Source organism: Chironomus tepperi, unplaced genomic scaffold (genome assembly GCF_022539635.2).
Source record: "Chironomus tepperi strain 1889 unplaced genomic scaffold, CSIRO-AGI_Ctep_v1 contig_486, whole genome shotgun sequence".
Taxonomy (NCBI): domain Eukaryota; kingdom Metazoa; phylum Arthropoda; class Insecta; order Diptera; family Chironomidae; genus Chironomus; species Chironomus tepperi.
The window spans coordinates 397,098-416,849 of NW_027226608.1; the positions used below are offsets into that span (position 1 = coordinate 397,098).

General features: G+C 33.2%; 4 protein-coding genes across 5 annotated transcripts; 2 read left to right on the forward strand and 2 right to left on the reverse strand.

The window, feature by feature from the left end:
- Window positions 1-6,077: 6,077 nt before the first annotated feature.
- Window positions 6,078-8,909, reverse strand: LOC139099857 (uncharacterized). Of its 2 annotated transcripts, XM_070652404.1 has the most exons (5): window positions 8,755-8,909; window positions 8,407-8,699; window positions 7,467-8,354; window positions 6,558-6,850; window positions 6,078-6,500 (listed from the first exon to the last, which is right to left on the reverse strand). In XM_070652404.1, the coding sequence occupies exons 3-5, from the start codon at window positions 7,477-7,479 to the stop codon at window positions 6,132-6,134; spliced, it is 675 nt and encodes a 224-aa protein (XP_070508505.1). In that variant the 5' UTR covers window positions 7,480-8,354; window positions 8,407-8,699; window positions 8,755-8,909; the 3' UTR covers window positions 6,078-6,131. The 2 variants fall into 2 exon arrangements, with proteins under 2 accessions (XP_070508505.1, XP_070508504.1); XM_070652403.1 differs by lacking the exons at window positions 6,078-6,500; window positions 6,558-6,850 and having other exon boundaries at window positions 7,594-8,354.
- A 1,973-nt stretch (window positions 8,910-10,882) lies between these two features.
- Window positions 10,883-15,109, forward strand: LOC139099856 (uncharacterized). The gene is made up of 2 exons (XM_070652402.1): window positions 10,883-11,633; window positions 13,189-15,109. The coding sequence occupies exons 1-2, from the start codon at window positions 11,554-11,556 to the stop codon at window positions 13,985-13,987; spliced, it is 879 nt and encodes a 292-aa protein (XP_070508503.1). The 5' UTR covers window positions 10,883-11,553; the 3' UTR covers window positions 13,988-15,109.
- A 149-nt stretch (window positions 15,110-15,258) lies between these two features.
- ave (Protein aveugle) lies at window positions 15,259-15,757 on the reverse strand. The gene is made up of 2 exons (XM_070652255.1): window positions 15,728-15,757; window positions 15,259-15,564 (listed from the first exon to the last, which is right to left on the reverse strand). Exons 1-2 carry the CDS (start codon window positions 15,755-15,757, stop codon window positions 15,259-15,261), a joined length of 336 nt encoding a protein of 111 aa, XP_070508356.1.
- Window positions 15,758-18,090: 2,333 nt separating this feature from the next.
- On the forward strand, window positions 18,091-19,479 carry Spase22-23 (Signal peptidase complex subunit Spase22-23). The gene is made up of 2 exons (XM_070652405.1): window positions 18,091-18,513; window positions 19,126-19,479. Exons 1-2 carry the CDS (start codon window positions 18,208-18,210, stop codon window positions 19,357-19,359), a joined length of 540 nt encoding a protein of 179 aa, XP_070508506.1. The 5' UTR covers window positions 18,091-18,207; the 3' UTR covers window positions 19,360-19,479.
- Window positions 19,480-19,752: the final 273 nt, after the last annotated feature.

Sequence of the window (19,752 nt, forward strand, 5' to 3'; positions counted from 1 at the left end):
TGGTAGGGTGTCGAGAGTGGCAGGGTGTCAAGTGTGGCAGGGTGTCGAGAGTGGCAGGGTGTCAAGCGTAGCAGGGGTGTCAAGAGTGGCAGGGTGTCAAGAGTGGCAGGGGTGTCAAGCATGGCAGGGTGTTACGAGTGGCAGGGTGTCAAGAGTGGCAGGGTGTCAAGAGTGGCAGGGTGTCAAGAGTGTCAAGAGTGGCAGGAGTGGCACGCCCCATTTTCCTTTATACCATTTAATAAACAAAAGCAATTGTCCATCTTGTCCATAATTAATGAATAAATTCTCCAAATTCTAATCCTTAAAAGAACAAAAAGACATTTAGGATTAAAATTTGTGTAGAACACAACCATTTATGTTTCTTTGGTATTTCATGTCTAGATATCGTTGAGGAATTTTTGCAGACATGAGAAACAAAATTTTTGTATTTAATATTAAGACATAATGGATATTTTTTGGATATCCTTTGTTGAATTGGAAGAAATAAGAGTCTTGTTCATGATTTGATTCAATTTTATTTTATTATAAAGGATCAACAAGGGTGTCTTAGGGATGGGAGGGGAGCCAGACTCCCGAGGTCTAAGACTCCAGAGAGTCCAAGACTCCGAGAGAGTCCAAGACTCCGAGAGAGTCCAAGACTCCGAGAGAGTCCAAGACTCCGAGAGAGTCCAAGACTCCGAGAGAGTCCAAGACTCCGAGAGAGTCCAAGACTCCGAGAGAGTCCAAGACTCCGAGAGAGTCCAAGACTCCGAGAGAGTCCAAGACTCCGAGAGAGTCCAAGACTCCGAGAGAGTCCAAGACTCCGAGAGAGTCCAAGACTCCAGAGAGTCAAGTAGACTGTACTGGACACACCTTTTCTGGACTTTTGAGGTCTGGACACTCAAAGTCCACCTTCAGGAACTTCTGTTCCTTTAGTTGGTACCTCAGTTACTCCTCTGACTTCTTCTGGATATTCAGTGTTGTCAGATTCATCCAAAATGCTTGGCATCCTATCCGTAGGTTCCATTTCTACTGGATGTTGAGTAGTTTCTGGATTTCCATCAGGATCCTCACTTGTTGTCTCTTTAGGAATGCCATTCCGTTCCTTAAATCTTTGAAATTCATGATTCCCATCAGGACATCTATGATGGGTTAGTGGATGTGGTTCAGGAGACTCTGTGACAGATGGTGGGAAGAAAGGGATGATACATGGATATAATGTAGGGAATGTGTAGTAAGACCTAACAACACGTTGGTATGGATATATTGAATATCCATAGCTGAATCCACGACTGTTGGCATGTCTGCGGTGTCTGAAGGGATCCTCTTGACTGTCTGCAGGCTGGATTGGCTCTAAAATGCTGAATATGTCCTTAGCTGCTTGCTCTATGTCCTCATTTGAGTTTGAATTGTCATCAATTTCAAATTCGGTTGAAAAATCATCTAAATTTGACACAATGTGACCTGAATTGCTATTTTTGGCATGAGAATTGTTGCTGTCGTGACTGCCTACATTTTGACCTTTAGAGCTAATTGAAGCTTTATTTGAATTTTCATTTGTGAATTTTAAATTTGATCTTTTTGATTTCATGATGTGGCTTGATGATTGTTCTTGGGTGTGTGACTCGTGGCTGTGGTCATGACTATGCTCATGACTGTCTACATGGCTATGCCTAGTGCTGTCATCGACTTGGTGATGCTTGTCATATTCAGATGAATCCTCTTCAAAGCTTTCCTTGCTGTGGTCATCAAATGCTTCAATTTGAGCACTTTTTTCACTATGTCCTGATTTGAGGGCTGAATATGGCTGTGGTGCTGGACATACAATGGCCAGAATTGAAGAAATTATGAAGAAAATTTGAATAATTTTTGACATTTTTTAACGATTTTTTTTTTTTGAATTTTTTTTGAATTTTTTTCAATTTTTTTCAATTTTTTAATATTTTTCAATTTTTAAATATTTTTTCAAAATTTTCAACTTTTTTAACTTTTTAAAATTTTTATTTCAATTATTTTAAATTTTTTAATTTTTTTTAATTTTCTAAAATTTTTTAAACTTTTTCAATTCTTTTATTTTTTAATTTTTTTCAGATTTTTCAATTTTTTCCAAATTTTTTAAATTTTTATCAATTTTTTCAATTTTTTTTTAATTTTTCTCAATTTTAGGACATAAATCTCCAAACCCTTTAACTTGACCAGCAGTTGATGAATGACTGAAAAATCACAAATGACTCCAATCTTATATTGACTTAATCAGTTCCAATTCTGTGACTAACTTGAGAATTTACACGTAATTTAAACATATTCTTAAACCTGATTTGACATTAATAGAGTAATTGATGTAGTTGTTGTTGGAAGCAACTTAATTGCTGTTTTATATAATTAACATATTTGGTACATTAATTATTTATTAATTAACAAACTGGGAATTCCTATGACGATTTATTAGTAATTGATGTAAATTGGATTGAATAATTTGTTGAGGTGAGATGATTGATGTTTTAGGATTAATGTGAGGGAAATTGGAGATTTCAAATTTAAATAAAAAATTTAAAAAAAATTTAAAAAATTGTAATTTAGATTTCAAAATTTGAAAAATTCAAAATAAAAAATTGAAAAGTTGAAAAAAATTAAAATGGAAAAAATTTAAAATGTAAAAATTATTAAGAATTGAAATTTAAAAAAAGTAAAGTTTTAAAAAGTTCAGAAAATTTATAAATTTAAATAATTTCTAAAATATTAAAAAATTTAGAAAAATTTAAAATTGGAAAAAAAAAATTACAACTCGATGAAAAAATTTAAAATTCGAAAAATTGAATAAAAATTTCAAATTTCAAACATGTTAAAGAATTTGAAAAATTCAAGAAATTTGTAAGATTTTAAAAAATTTGTAAAATTGTGAAAAGTTGACACATTTCAATTTTTCAAATTTTGGAATTTTTCTATTTTTTTACATTTTTAATTTTTTTTAAATTATTTTATCTTTTATTTTTCTTTAATTCTCTTTTTAATTTAATAAAAGTTCATAAAATTTAAAAATTATTAAAAGCTTTTTTTTTCACAAGCACCAACCAACCGTACAGCAAGTCAAGTCAAGAGAAGCACCGAACACACAAAAAGTCATTAGATTCCATTTTAATTCTCTTAATGATGCTTTTATTGCTCCGACTTTAAACATAAATCTTCCAAAATGTGTTCCTGTCTCAATTTAACTTCACAACAACAACAACAACAGCAGCAGCAAAAAAAAACCAATTTTTTTGGTGGATATCCTCATGTGAATTTGCGGGCTGTTGTGTCTGTTGCATGCTCAGATATTCATTGTATAATTTGTTATTTCTAATGTATAAATTGAGAGAATTGTCTGGATGTAACCTTTAACAAATGACTGACCTAACCCCCAACCCCTAACCCCACCCACAACCCCAAGATATTCAATTCAGCACTGCCATCCCACAGTCAATACATTAAACTGCAATAAATAAACTTTTACAGCATTTAACCCGCTTATTGACCTGACTCATTCATCTTGTTCTCGCAGTCGAGCTGTACAGCAGCTCATTTGAAAGGTCATTAAAGTTATGCTGCAGTTCATGCTTGTTGTTGTTGCTTGTTCTTTGCATTGTTGTCGAGCATTTAAATTGGAATTTTTTTTTAAATTTAATCAAAAAAGTTTTAAATTGAATTTAATTCAAATTGACTAAATTCCCTAGGGGGTAGGGGGTAGGGGGGTACCCCCTATTTTATGGACTTATAACTCACATTCACATTGGATTTGCATAAAATGAAAATTATAATTAATTACTGATCATTTAATAACTGAAGTTATTATTTTTTGGACATACACACATGTGAGATATTGGATATGCTGCTGCTGTGAAATTGTTACAATTTTGGAATGAAATGATTGTTTGAATTAAAAAGAGTTTAAGGTGTTAAGTATGAAAATGGGAAATTTAAATGTTGCAGTTTGGAAAAATTTAAAATTTTAAAAATTTGGAAAAATTTAAAAAAATTTAAAAATTTTTAATAAAATTTAAGAAATTTTAAAAAAATTGAAAATTTAAAAAACTAAAATTTAAAAAACTAAAATTTTGAAAAATTGAAAAATTGAAAATTTAAAAAAAAATTTAATATTTAAAAAAATAAAACAATTAAAAAAAATTAAAAAATTTAAAAAAACTAAAAAGTTTAAAAAAATTTGAAAAATTTAAAAATTAAAAATTTTTAAAATTCAATATTTGAAAATTTATAAAAATTTGAAAAAAATGAAAAAAGGTTTAAAAATCAAAGAAATTTCAATTTAAAATAAAAATCTGAGAGTTAAAATATTAAAAATTTAAATGAATTGAATACTTAAAATTTTAAAAATTGAAAAAGTTGAAAGGTTTAAAAATTAAAAATCTAAAAAAATGAAATTTAAAAATCTAAAAATTGAAAATTTTTAAATTTAAAAATTCAAAAAATAGAAACTTTTTGGATAAATTTTCAATTTAAAAAAATTGGAAAAGTTAAAAAAAATTAAAAAAAATTTAAAAATTTAAAAATTAAAAAAATTTAAAAAATGCGCTTTAATCAATAAAAACTGCAAAAAATTCCTTACTTTCCTGCACAGTAACATTTCAACAACATTCCACGTATAAATGCGATAAAAAATGTTTTATTTCACAAAATAAATATTTGAATAATTTTCAATTTTCCCGAAATTTTCCCGTATAGTCATTTAATTATGATAAATCTAAAATAATCAGTTCCAAATGTGGTCGATGTGCAAACATCATTAGCTTAATAGCACAGCTTAATTAAATCAGCTTATGGATTTTTCGGCAATTATTTCCTCCTTTTTATGTTTTTTTGTTATTGTGGTTTTGTTGGAATTAAAAAAATACTTTTTTTTGTTGAGCAATTTTGTGCATTTGAAATTTAATGAAAATGCCCGACTGTAAATGAGATGAAATAAAATAATATTTAATTGCCAGTCTGATTGAAACATTAAATTGTGAAATATTAAGTTGAAAAGTTATTGAATTTAAATCACTTTAATTTCATAATTTTATTTTCAAAAATTTGAAAATTATTAAATTTTGACTTAAAAATTAAAAATAATTTAAAATTTAAAAAAAAATAACAAAATAAAAAATTGAAAAAACGTAAAATTTTATAAAAAAATTTAAATAATCATTTCAAATTAAAAAAAAATTAGAAAATTTTAAAAAAATTGAACTTTTTTTAATTTTGATTTATTTTTTTATTTTAGAAATTTTTAAGCTTCATTTTTTATATTTTTAAACTTTTTAATTTTAAATTTTTGTAATTTTTTTAAAATTTTTAAATTTTTTTAATATTTAAAATTTTTTTAATATTTAAAATTTTTTCAATTTTTAAATTTTTTTCAATTTTTAAAATTTTTTCAATTTTTAAAATTTTTTCAATTTTTTCAATTTTTTCAATTTTTTCAATTTTTTCTATGTTTTAATTTTTTAAATATTTCCAATTTTTTAATTTTTTTCAATTCTTCAAAATTCCCACAAAATCACCACAAAACCTTCAATAATCCCCAACAACTTGTAACTTGAAACAAATCTCAACTTCATATCCATTGTTTGACATTTAAAATGACTTGTATATATGTAAGTGAATAAATGTTTGACACGACACAATGGGTTATGTGTAGGATAGAGAAGAACTTAAAGCTTTTAATGGAGGATTAGTGCCAAACAGAAAATGTGAAAATGTAAAAAGATGTTTTTGAGATAATTAATGTCGGATTTTATGAAGTGAAAGTTTTGTGTTTCTTTAACTTTAATTGAATTTAGATGAGGATATTGTGTTGCATGGGTGGGGGTTAAATAAGCTTTTTGGGTTTAGGGATGAGGGGGGTATATAGGGGAATGGGGGTTTGGGGGTCAAAATCAATGGTTTGAGGATGAATACCGTGTAATTTTGTGGACAGCTTAGGAGCTGAACTCATTCACGTTTTTAAGATCTACAATTTATCATACCTAATAGACCCTTATCCCCACCTCCCCCTTCACTCCCCTCTATTCTCCTCAGTATACTTTCCATGCTTAAATCAATAAAATATCAAAATTTTCGACTATTTTTCAGCATATTTTCCTTTATTAATTCCTAATTATCAATCTTAATCCCATTTATAGCAATTTCCCCTCATTTCCCTCTGCATTCCCAGCCCTTGGACATACTGGATCATACACAGAATCAAATAAACAGCTTCCTGCAACTTCATTAAAATACATTCCAGAATTGCACTCCAAATTCAGCATAACGCTTCCATTTTGACAGTAAACATATTGGAAGCAGAAATTTCCAGGATAAAAGCCTGTATATCCAGCTGGACACTGTACTGGCAGTGGAACTCGACTGCATGGTGCATTTTCAGGTAAGTCACATAATCCAGTATTTCTGTTGAAGACCAGCGATCCTGAACATTCTGAGAAGCTTCCACTTAAATTGCGGCATGGTCGGTGACGTCGGCAGTTCCTGTCGTATGGATCGGCAACCTTTGGGTATAAAGGAATATTAGGCACTGATTAAGGAACTGCTATTAAGTATCTTACCATAATATCATCTGCTCCTGCACTTGGACACGACCACGACGTGCTAGTACAATGACTATTGGAACTGATGCAGTACAAGCCATAAGTATCATCGGACCTAACATAATCAGCACCAGATCCATAGCATGAACCATGACGAGGAACAACAGTTCCATTAATTCTATTACATGTTATGTAAAGATGACAACTTGATGGATCTGGCACATGAGTCACTGCTGGATCTGATCCACAAAGATTTTGTAGTTGGTATGAAGGTGCGATGGTGATGAATAGGATTGTTAGGGTTGAGATTACTGGGAATATTTAATGTTTTTGGAATTAGTAATTGGAATTGATAAGGAACTTTAATCAGTTATCGGGTTGTATGATGTCATTTAGATGTGTGACTAATTTTTTTAAAAGAAGCACTTAAATACGCAAATAAATAGTTGAAGGTATTTTTCGATATTATTCCCAAATATCACAAATTGTTCGAAAATCCGGCGTCATGCTGACGTGAATTTGAATTAGGATCGAATTTTGTCTAAATTCGATTCTTTGCCAGAGGCATGCTTTGGCCCTTGAATCCGTAGAGACTCCAGATTCACAAAATAGTGCAGATGCTTCCACATTTGAGTCCTAAAGATTTTGTACTTATATTCAAAGCTGGTAAATGGACTTCATGAGCTTTCATTCAGATGACACGTGTGCTAATGTCTTGCATATGCCAGAATTACAGAACTTCAATGTGGATACGGATACATTTGAGTCCATAGTCCAGTGGAGGCATATTTTTGAACACTTTGGAGTCTGAACTGTCAAAGTCCTGTCAACGCTGCCTCAGAATTCAATAATGAGGCTAATAGACTTACTGAACAATTGCTTGAAGCATCAAGACAGTTTAACATCCAATTAAATAATTCTACTCACTTTTATTCACCATTTTTGCAGCTTAATCTAATTTTTTTTTATATTTTTTTCTTACAAAACCGTGTTCAACTTAAGTCATAAAAATACTAAAAGATATTTTAAAGTACTTGAAAATAAAGCCCTGAAATATTTTTTTTGTTTATCGTTAACTGATAAAGTTTGATTTATTATTAAAACATGTATTAAATTACTCAATAATACGTAATATATGGAATTAAACCAATCTTTTACATACAAATTTCTATCCAAATAGCACAAAACGGTTAATGGATCCAAAATCTGACACTAGGCTGAAGTGATACTGGGATGGTGGCAGGGGTGTAGCCAGAGGGACCATTGGAGGCATAGACCCCCCTGCGAGAGTTAAAACCGTTAATTTTGTTTGATTTTTTAAAGAAAATTTTCAAAAAAACGCCCCTGGATAGTGGAGGACTCGATACCAAGTCCGGGTCCCAGGTTCCCAGGGTCACACCGATCTTGTCTCAGATTCCTGATCGATTAACCAATTTAAATAATTCAATTTTTAATCAAAAACGCTTTCACATCTCCATCATCTCCTTTAGTTCTTGGACAGATTCCATAATCATCATACAAACAGCTTTTTGCTTCCCAATCAAAATACATCCGATCACTGCACTGCAACTTCAACAAAACATCGCCATCTTGACAATAAACATATTCATAGCATTGAAATCCAGGATAAAATCCAGTATAATTAGCAGGACATACAACCGGCAATGAAACTCGTGTACATGGTGCATTAGAAGAATAATCACATTGTCCAGTATTTCGATTGAAGACCAAACCGTACGCACAGCTTGTAAAGTTGCCACTTAAGTTCCGGCATTGTCTGAATCGTCGACAGGATTGATCATTTGGATCGGCAACCTATTAAGACATTAATCAGTTCCAAAATTCCATAAAATAGCCAAAAACTCACCATAATGTCATGTTCAGGTTCTGGCGGACATGCCCACAGCGGGTCAGTACAATGTCCATCATTTGGCGTGCACCAGACTCGATTATTTTGATCGGTGATGACATAATCAGCACCTGTACCATAACATGACCCTGATCGAGGTCTAACTGGATTATAGTTCCGATCACATGTTATGAATAAATGACAACTTGATGGATCTGGGACATTAGTGACTGTTGGGTCAGTTCCGCATAGATTTTGTAGCTGATGGGATGATGATATTAGGATTGTGAGGATGGTAAGGGATTGTATAGCTGGAAATGAGTAAGCATTGATTAATACTGATCAAATGTGCCTGAATATTCCTACTTTTGGTCAGCATGGCTTAATAAGTTCCCGACTTGACTGAAAATTCACAAAATACTAATTAAATTACGTGTTAAATTCGAATTGTTGCACTCAAAATTTGACATTGAATATTTTTTGGCTATCAATTTTCATTTTGATAAGAATCCAATTCGCAAATGATGTTCAGTCTTTGAAGAAAGGAGACTTTAATGTCCATCTGAGATGTTCAGGCATTACTAACTGGAACCAAGCTTCGACTTGGAGCCTAGGTTGCTACAAAATGCTTTCCATCTGATTCTATTGTTGGCTGTATCACAAAGCTTGTACACATTGTCAGTTTTGGTGTTATTATAAGCATTATTCTTGACAATTTAAGTATTACATACTTTGCCGGATCAACTATGATTCATGGTCTCTCTCAATTAGCGTCTGGAACTAGCTTTATCACTGATTGTCCTTTGTAAATTAGCAATACCAAATGCTACAATGACTCTATCACCAGCTTTCTATACAAGAGATCCAAATCCAATGCTATGAGTGCATAAAGCACAGCTTGACATTGATATGGACTGTGTCGACGACTGATATTGTCTTTTCCATAGACCATGAATCATAATTAAGTAAGAAAACTTCCTATGACAATCCAGTCTCAGTCTCAGTCTAGAGATTTCAAAGAATTCCGTTGAAGTCCCGGTGGAGTTTGCCAAATTAGATGCGCAGACTTTCAGTTTGTCATCAAACACTAAGTTCCAGTCTTGGTCTCGCTTTCAGTCTCGGCCTTGATCTTGATCTAGAAACTTCCTCAAAACAGAGACTTCGAGAAGCCCTAGAAGCAAATAATTATAAGAGTTTGTGTGTGAACATTACCGATGAATGATCGCCAAATTTAATTTATTATTGCCTTAAAAATTGGAATTTGATAAGTTTTAAAATGCAGATACTATGCGACGTAATATCTCAGTAGAGCAATTTTGATAATTTCATTGAATTGGATAAGAGGCGGTTTCAGGGGGGACAAAGTGCGTTAGGATTGTAATAAGTTCATAAAAGTTTAGTCAAAATGACAAAATTCTTCATTTTTCTATGGTTTTTCGAAGCAACTCAACTCAAATTATGCATATGATGTTCAGCAACTTAAAAATTCTCGCTTTACTCTGCTTGCCTTTATTTGACCTTGTTCTTGACTTGGATGATTAAAAGTGTGCTTACCAAATTGACAAATTGCCTGGGTTCATGATCAAGAATTTGTCAAAATTGCCTAAGAAGTCACAGCCAACGTCTCGACATCTGTAACCCTTTAGTAAGAATGTTAAGCCTCACAGCCTCAAATATTCTACATCACCTTGTACAAATTCAGCAAATCTATCCAAAAATCCCTTAAAAAAATCATTCTAAATCCACCTTAATCAGCATCAACTTCCCATCTTCATCACAGCAAAAAAAAAAAGCATCACATTCAGCATATTTCTAATAATTATTTTTATCATCAGCATAACAAACCCAATCATCATTCATTTATCGACCTGACTCGAGACTTTTTAGTTCTTATAAGGAACAAGAATTCAATTATGTCAACGTAAGCATGAAAAACAAGCTACGAGTCGATGAGGGATCAAATGATTACGATTTTTATCATTATTGTGATGTAAATTGAGAATTTGACAGATTGAAAGCTCATTTTGCTGTGCTTGATGATTTTCATGTTATGGAGGGTAATGTGAGATAATAAGGTGATGAATGTTGTGGAAATTAGATGGAAAATTATGTAAAGTCAGTCAATTAAATTGATATTTATGGTAGATTTTGCAGTTGATAGGGTGGAAAATTTGTTGTTTCAGGAAGGTATGATGTGACATTGGATTTGATTAGGATGTAATTTTAGAAGGGTGTATTATGAGTTCTTGAGATTGGGAACAAGGCATGAGATTTGGAAAGAACGAGACTTTGGGAATCGAGGTTAAAGAGTTATACAGAATTGTATTGATTTTATGAGCACAGATTCAATTTAAAGGCACGTGATTTAGATCACACATAGTTGACAATCGTCAGTCAACGGTAATCGGCTGTTCTCGGCCACCAGATGAACTAAGACGTAGTAAAATGAACTGAAATGGGCTGGGATGTATTAAGACCAGCATGTGGTAGACTATAATGAACTATGACAAGCTGTAAGAACTGAAGTTGAGTAAAATGGACCAAAATGTGATAAGGTAGATCAAGATGAGCGTGGATGGACAAGAATTGATTCCATCAGAGTCAAAGTGACTGAATCGGACTAATACAAGCTGAATGTACACTAAAATAGACTTAAATGAGGCTCAAACGACTTAAAGGTAGAGTTAAGGACCCTTACAGACAAAAAGACCGCTTTTAGGCTTTGTAGTAGTCTTCCTGTAATATGAAAGTATATGAGTATGCCTTTTGGATTGACCAACTTATGGACAAATGGACCAAAAATCAGAAAATCACAAAATCCTAATTTTCCACCTCATAATCCCTCCCAAATCATCACAATTTCGTCATCAACCAAAAAAAAAGCTCTCAAATTTCACTTTCATTTTCAATTAATTCAATTCCTCCCATACCTCCCATATGACTTTTATGCTCAAAATAATATCCAACAATACACTCTATATTCTCTCAAAAAAAGCATTAAATTTAATCTATTATACATGCATTGGCAGTTCCCCCCAGCATTTATTCAACTTGCGGCAACTTCATTTAATGTGAATTTATTCGTCATTTTTTTTTCTATGTTGCTGCTGTTCAGCTATTTGCGGCTTGAATATTTTTTTTTAGTATTAATAAAAATCTCATAGAATGAAAAAGTGTTGCAAATTGACCGAAATGAAAAGGAAAAAATTTGATCAAAGTTATTGGATTATTGTGAAATTAGTGAGGTAAGATGATGTGAGATGCTGAATTATTGGATTGTGGTTGTGGATATTGGATATGCTGTCTTATGAAATTGTGAGAATGTGGATAAAAGACAATTTTTTATGGGAAATATGTTGAGAAATGGCAAACAAAAGTGGTTAAAACTGCAATTTAGAATGAAGTTGGCAAGGCTCCAATGTTGAGGCATCTGCATTAAAAGTCAGGGCTCTCATAAAAATCGAGTTTGAATATCATGAAGACCACAGAGTTCAAACATCTGTAGAGACGCAATTTTTTGAGCTTGGACTCATAAAGTTTGACTAACTCGGCTTCAGAATCCATAAAATCAGACATGGCTTCCTTCAGATGGCATATGATGGAACCAGATGGATGTTGAGTCTAACGCTGACTTCAGTCAATTACTTCTTTCCAAGAATTCGTTGATAATCGATGCAAGTGATTAAGGTTTCAATCTATAGACTTGGATTTGAAGACTATACAATATTGAGGTAGAGACTGAGACTGACTCTAAGACCCCCATCAAGATTGAGACTGGGACTTTAACTGCAACTTGAAATGGGAATGAAAATGAGACTGAGACTGGAAATGAGAACAAAACTTAGACTTAGGACTGAGTATACTGGAGACACTGAAGAACTGAGTAACTTGAGAACTGAGGAACTGAGACCAAGACTGATACTGAGACTGGTTCTGAGATTGGCTCTAAGATTGACAACTAAAGCGAAACTGAGATTGCTAGACAAATACCGAGACAGAAGCTGAGATTGAGTCCAAAAACGAGACTAAGAGTGATACTGAAATTGGAATTAGAATTAGAACTAAGACTTAGGCAGAGACCGAGATCGATAGTGAGAATTATATTGAAACTGAGGACTAAGAACTAAGAATGAAACAAAACCGAGACCGAAACCAAGACTGTAGACTGAAGACTGAAGACTGACGAACTTAGGAATGAGGATAATTAGGGACTAAGGACTGAGGACTGAGAACCGAGATCGAGAGCTGATATTGAGACTAAGAGCAAGACCGATGCAGAGAGCGACAAAGAGACGGTCACAAAAACTGAGACTGATACTAAGAGGAAGAGTGAGACACAGAGACAGAAAATTCAAGGGAATCCTCGGATGTCTAAAACTCAACTAATCTTGAGGCCAAAATTAGGAAGTCTTGATCTCTGTCTCAAGATCCCGTACACTTTTTCAATCAGCTAGTCAATTTAGTATCAAATCCACATCTCCCATTCCCATCTACTCGAAATATGAACTCATTCCATCAGCAAAAAAAAACATTCTCAAATTCTCGAATTCAGCACATTTGTCAATAATGTTCAGGTTAAATGACCTTGATAATCATCTCCAATTCATGTTCAATGCCACATATCTCCATATCTCCAAAAAATAGTCACTCAGACAGTTCCATTCAATTTATTTCGCAAATATTTTAGTTTGACACATTTATTCAATTTTAACACCCGCAACAAGCATAAAATGCAGTCACGACTGCCAAAAAATTAGTCAAAATCTCTCAAAATAATTCTATGCCTTATTATGTCCACAGATACCTCATATTCACCCTAATCATTGATAAAACCATCGCGTCATCATCATTTGGCATCACATTAAATTGCTCATATCGTACAAGCAGCATACCATGGCCCGTACTCGGTGAAATTTATGAATGTTACATTGAACGTGACTTGTTCATCACGCACTCAAAAATGCCAATTAGTGACGCAATTGGCGATCATAAAAGTATGAAAAATGATGAAAAAGTTGTTGGATTTTATGCACGGTCTGCGGAAGTTCATTACTTTCCGAATGGACTTGAGAAGATTTTTCCAAATTTACGGCTGATTGCGATTGCAATGTCAAATTTGCGGGAGGTCCGGCAACAAAATTTGATACCATTTGATCAGCTCCAGTTCCTGTGCCTGTTTGATAATGAAATTGAGACAATTGAGAAGCACCTGTTTGCGTACAATTTAATGCTTGAGGCTGTTGACCTGCGTGAGAATCGAATTACCAGAATCAACGTCAATGTCTTTGACTATTTGATAAATTTGAGGATTTTGTACCTGTCGGATGCATTCAATGGATCGTGTGTGTCGGAAGATGCAGCAGATCGTGTAAGTGTTGTGAGGCTGATTAATGAAGTTAAGAAGGAATGTAATGACCGTGGTGTCTATAGACTTGCACATAGTGAGAAGAGTGCTATGAAGGGTGTGGTCCTGAATATGACACAAGCTGTGGATACAGTTGATCATGAGGAAGTTGATGTGGAATCAAAGGGATTGAGGATTTTGGGTTCTGTTTTGTGGATTTTTGTTGGAATTATTTGTGTTAATTTTACTATTTGATTGATATTTATTTATTATTAATTGTATTTTATTGATTTTATGTTTTTAAGGATTGTAATAGTTATATCTTGAACAGACCGCTTTTAGGAACCTTATTGGCCTTTCTTTATCGTGAAAATAAGATGCATGCTGAAGGTGACAATGCTAGGTGACGTAAAAGCGGTCTCATTGTCTGTTAGGAATCTCGAAGAGACAAGTAACCTATTCATGAGTATGCTTACAAAATTTAGAATGCTGATTGAATATACTCATGAACAAGCTCCTTTAGCTGACTATGCTCCTTGTCTTGTGGGGTATTTTATTGTTTAAGGTCGATAGAGTATCCTTTCGACCTCTCGTTACTCAATTTTCTAAGAATCTCAAGTAATTAAGCATCTAAATTTGCGTTTTTAAAATGATAAGCATATTCAGATCTTATGACAGTTCCACAGCTCCTTGAAGGGTGTATCCAGGTAAATTGGAACAATAGCATTGGAAAAAGGATTGATTGTGTCAGATTAGTTTTAGGTTGCTAAGATTTTTTGAAGAAAGGTTCTTAATTTGATGAGTTTCATACAAAAAAAGCTTCATTTTATCAACTTTATCGACTCTTTTTTCAATTCCTTCCTTCAATCTTGGGTACATTCCTTTCAGACCTTGGTGGATCCTTTTTAACCCTGGGTGGATTCCCTTTAATCCCTCTACACTGTGTGCTTTCTTTTCTACTGTTAGTCTTGAAATTGAAGGTTTTACTAGATTTCTTGCTTTAATCTATAGCTTATGTGTAGGGATGAGGATCTCTTACATGTTTTTATGTACTATCAAAGCATGCTCTTTGTCTGTTAGGGGGCAGATGAGGGTTAAGCGACTGTCTTTGCTCTAAATGCAGAATACAGCCAATATCGAAATGGAATCTAAGCCTTACTAACTGAAAATGCCAGTTTCAAGAATACTGAACCTCTTCCTAATCCTCTAACTAAAGAGGAGACCCAATAACTCTGCCAATATTAAAAATACACCAAAAAAGTCATTCAAAACCAATTAAAACTATTTATAAAATTTAAGATTAATTAATTAATTTAAGATTTATTGTTCCTTAAAAATTGCCTCACAAATAAAGATTTTTTGACATAACGACCTAAATTTACGACCAGAACTTGAAGTTGACTCGGATTTTGTATTAAAAAACGTCTAAAATCGACTCAAGTCGACTAGACTTCATACAATATCCAATTCAACATCCAACTCTGTCTATGCCTTAATATCACCAATAATACAAAATACCCTAAATCCTATGTATCATTTAAACAATTCTCATAAACACTATTCATATGCTCAAGATCCCTAATCTCCATAATATCTGTCTTTAATTTCTGTTTCAATATTTCCTTCCATATTGCTTCTCTGTCAACATCATTTGTGATTCCCATACGTTTCAGACTGTTGTCATTGAGTCTTAGCAGTGACCGTCCTGTTATGTCGTGCTTGACAAACAATTCAGCATATTCATTTCCATATTCGGAGCAATGTCGTCGATACCATTTGACTACATCGGTTGTTGTCCAGAGGTAAACTGCTTTTGGACGGGCTGTTTTGGTCTGGAATTAAGGAGGAAGTTGGTGAATTTTTTGGGGATTTTTTAGAGAAACTTGATGGATTTTTGAGGATTTTTTGGATAAATTTGAGGATTTTCGATCATTTTTTGAAGAATTTTGAGGATTTTTTATGGAAAATTGATGAAAATATTGCAAAAATTCATACCTTTTTGTATGTTGTGCCTTCCTCGACCATTTTGTGCTTGACATGCAATTAAACTGCTGAAATATCAACTGAATATAGGCAATAATGTTGAATAAACTTTAAAAGTTTATCAAAATTTTGTTTATTTACAAAATAAACTTTTTTCGAATCTTTTGAGGCTTTAAAGATGCGAAAAAGTTGCGGGATATTTTCAAAATAGGCACTGATTGCCGTTACTCATTGGATTACTGACGGATTGGCACGTAAATTGTCGGATTTAGCATACAGCATACTAGCATTTTTCTGACCAAAATCATGCGAAAAATCCTATTTTAAAGTGCAAAAACAGGTCGAATTTAGCAGTCACAGGGGAACTGAGATCCTTAATTTCAGGTAGGTGACTAGTGTGTCGATTCAAAGGACCCGTGAAGACACAGCTTGAGCCCATCAAAGCTCTTTCTAACTGAGATTTGAGTGATTTCCGGTGTGTACTTACTTATAAATATACATCGATTGTCGTACAGATCAACTTGTGATTCATGGCTTCCCTCAGATGTCGCCTAAAGCTGGTTCTATCGCCAGCTTCCGTCTGCCAATTGCCAATACCAAATTCAATGCTGTCTCTATCGACAACTTCCTTCCAGGAGTTCTGCAGTCTCAGTCTCAATTAACCAACTATGAAGAGTTGGAAAAGGTGTCGAGACTGTTCATTTATTAGGCTTAGGGAGCAGTGGGTGTGGATGTACATCCAATTAAAAATATACAGCAAATTTAAAACATTTCTAAAAATTCTAATAACTTTATTCTAATAAATATTGGTATAAATATATCTCAGTAACTATTGCACATCTGTTGAACATATTCAGCATTAAGTCATTGCTAATTCCCTCATTTTCACCCAATAACCCCATCCTATATCCCCAACAGCTCCTCAAACTCCTTATCATTCACATATTCTGTCTCAATTATCCCTAAAACTGTCCTTAAGTCTTCCAACCTGATTCTTGTTGATGGATTTGTTGCCAAACTGTAGATTTTGACATCGATTGCATTATTTGACTTCCTTTTGTACCTTATACTTGAATATCCAAAAGTATTGACTTGAAATTGCTTTAAATTGACTAAAATTTTGAAAATTTCATCAAAATTTTTATTTGTGAATCTCAAAAAGTCATCGGAGATGTCTGAGTAGTATTGGACCTTGAGGATCTTAAGGTTCGGGACTTTTTCATTAATTTTCATCCACTGGTCCATGTTGAGCATCGAGTTGTGGTACAAAATGTCCAAAAATTCAATTTTATGACAAATTTCAGGTTTTCCAAGTCGGTCATCGAACCACCAAATTTGCAGCTTTTTGAGCTTCTTGAAATTAAATTTTTGCGGATTTTGGAAGTGCTGGACGTACTGGATGTCCTGCAATCGCTCAAAATTCTCAAAAATGTCAAAATTTTGTAAATTTTCAATCATCATTCGCTCAAAAAGTTTAATTTTTGTCCGTTCCGTTGAGTTGTCAGCGACGCCACAATGTCCAAAATTCAGTTCCTCCAAGCTTCCTTCCTGACTTTTCAAAAATTCACAAAAATTTGAGCAATTTTCATTAAAATTTTCACGTCGATTTTCCCAATCCCATCCAATTGTGAATTTGCTGAGTTTGAAGGGCATTTTGGGGTAATTTTCGAAAATTTCGTCATTTTTTGGTATGGTCGCTAGAGTCAGTTCCTTCAGGTTCTTTTGATTCATTAGGAACTTCCTTAATAAGTCGATTTTTGTGGCTAAATTGATGTCAAACATCTTACAGATCAATTTGAATGATTTTAAGGTTGTACAGCCATAAAATTGCCCTAGCAGCTGTTCAGTCACGAATGGATTGTTGGATTCGATGGTTAGGGTCTGCAGACACTCAAAGTCATGCCTTAATTCCGTCAAAATTCCGTCAATTTCCCTCATTGCTTGCTGATTGACTTGATATTGATATTGACTGTCGGAGATTCTCAATGTTGAAATATTTGGCATAAATGTGATTAATTTGAGCAAATAGTGAGCATGATCAGCTATATCCAGGCACCTAAGGCATCTGCCTTTGTCCTTAATAAAGTTCAATTTCCCCAAAATTGATTTTTCATTTAAAATTATTAAAAATTTTCTCATTAAATTTGGTGAATTTAATATTAAATTGTGAAAATGTTTCGATACCAGCAGACATTGTCGGAGTGAAGGCACGTCGAGGAAGTCGAGTATATCAACGAGAATCTCAACCGGAAGTTCCATTTTAGAGGTCGTTAAATTGACTAGAAATTTGAAATTTTTTTAATAATTTTTCACTTTTTGCATCTTTTTTTGTTCACAATTTTTTTCGCATCTTTTTAAATATCCCGCGAAGTTGTCAGCCCCGCTCCAAATTATCAATTCCGCTTCAGTTTACGTGTCGAAGAAAAATTCAATTTTTTTTTTTCAAAATAATTCCAAAATCTCAAAAATAATAAAGTTTAGCCAGCCACAAAATGCACACAGTTCTTACGCGCGGTAACGCCATCCTAGCCTACACACTCAGCGTCCTCGCTTGTCTCACATTTTGCTGTTTCATATCGACAGTGTTCCTTGACTATCGTACAAATGTTAAAATTAATGCCGTCAAAACTTTAGTCAAGAATGTACCAAATTATGGAAATAATAAGGAATTAAATGACTTGGGGTTCATTACATTTGATCTGCAGACGGATTTGAGTGGATTGTTTAATTGGAATGTTAAGCAATTGTTTTTGTATTTGACGGCTGAATATAAGACGGAGAATAATGATTTAAATCAGGTATGAGAGTTCGCCGGTTGACGTGGAATTTTTGCGAATTTTTAGTTGAATTTTGGCAAATTTTGAAAGGAATTTTGCTGGATTTTTTGGAGGATTGAGGAGAAATTTGCATGATTTTGTGATAATTTTGGTGATTTTTGAGTGAATTTTATGAGAATTTTGAGGATTTTTTGAAGGATTTTGGGACAATTTGCAAAATTTTTTTGGATTTTTTTATGATTTTTGCATGAAATCCATTGGAAAATGCTCAATTTGCAACAATTTTGATGATTTTTTTAATAATTTTATACAAATTTATGCCAAAATTCATCAAATTGTTCACAATTGTACTTAAAATTCGTCAAAAACATCCAAATTCTACTCAAAATCGCACATAAACCCATTTAATTGATCAAAATTCAATCAAAACATCCAAATTTACCCCAAAAACATCCAAATTTACCCCAAAAACATCCAAACTTACCAAAAAACATCCAAATTTACCAAAAAACATCCAAATTTACCTCAAAAACTTCCAAAATTTATCAAAAACATCCAAAATTTAACAAAAACATCCAAAAACATCCGAATTTACCCCAAAAACCCCCAAACTAATTTTCCTTCCATTTTTAGGTCGTCCTCTGGGACAAAATCATCCTCCGTGGCGAGAATGCCGTCCTCGACTTCAAGAACATGAACACAAAATATTACTTCTGGGATGATGGAAATGGTCTTCGTGGACACAAGAATGTAACGCTCACATTGAGCTGGAATATTATACCAAATGCTGGACTTCTTCCGACACTCTTTGGAATTGGTGAACATTCGTTTAAATTCCCTGAACAATACACAATGCAGCCTGTGTAAAGTGTGAATGAATAGGTCAAAAAAATAATTTTTTCTAATAATTATTTCATATTTCACGATTTAAGAGCATTTAACTAAGACAAAAAAAAACTGAATAAAGTTAATGGATTAAATATGAAATTTTTGAAGGTATTGTTAGTCAATTTTGATGAGGTTTTGGGATTAATGAGGAAGTTTTAGTGTCAAATCAGGAGTTAGTGTCAGGGTTATAAGTGTAAATACTTGGTAAATGCCTAAATAGTCAACGTGAGTCTAGTAATTCGAGCTCTAATGAGTAGGAGCCCTTCAACGAACTGGATCGCATTCTCCAAGCACTTGTCATGCAACTTACTAGAGTTCATGACTGAATTCTGAGCCAGAACTGACAGGACTTTGAGAATCCAGACAAAAGGA

Excerpts from the sequence above, each read along its gene's own strand:
- Spase22-23 (XM_070652405.1), top strand. The coding sequence starts at position 18,208 with ATGCACACAGTTCTTACGCGCGGTAACGCCATCCTAGCCTACACACTC. Across the intron at positions 18,514-19,125 it reads AGAATAATGATTTAAATCAG|GTCGTCCTCTGGGACAAAAT; the intron begins GTATGAGAGTTC and ends TTCCATTTTTAG.
- LOC139099857 (XM_070652403.1), bottom strand. Across the intron at positions 8,355-8,406 it reads AACCTGAACATGACATTATG|GTTGCCGATCCAAATGATCA; the intron begins GTGAGTTTTTGG and ends ATGTCTTAATAG.
- ave (XM_070652255.1), bottom strand. The coding sequence starts at position 15,757 with ATGGTCGAGGAAGGCACAACATACAAAAAG. Across the intron at positions 15,565-15,727 it reads AAGGCACAACATACAAAAAG|ACCAAAACAGCCCGTCCAAA; the intron begins GTATGAATTTTT and ends CCTTAATTCCAG.
- LOC139099856 (XM_070652402.1), top strand. The coding sequence starts at position 11,554 with ATGAAAAAGTGTTGCAAATTGACCGAAATGAAAAGGAAAAAATTTGAT. Across the intron at positions 11,634-13,188 it reads ATTATTGTGAAATTAGTGAG|ATACCTCATATTCACCCTAA; the intron begins GTAAGATGATGT and ends TTATGTCCACAG.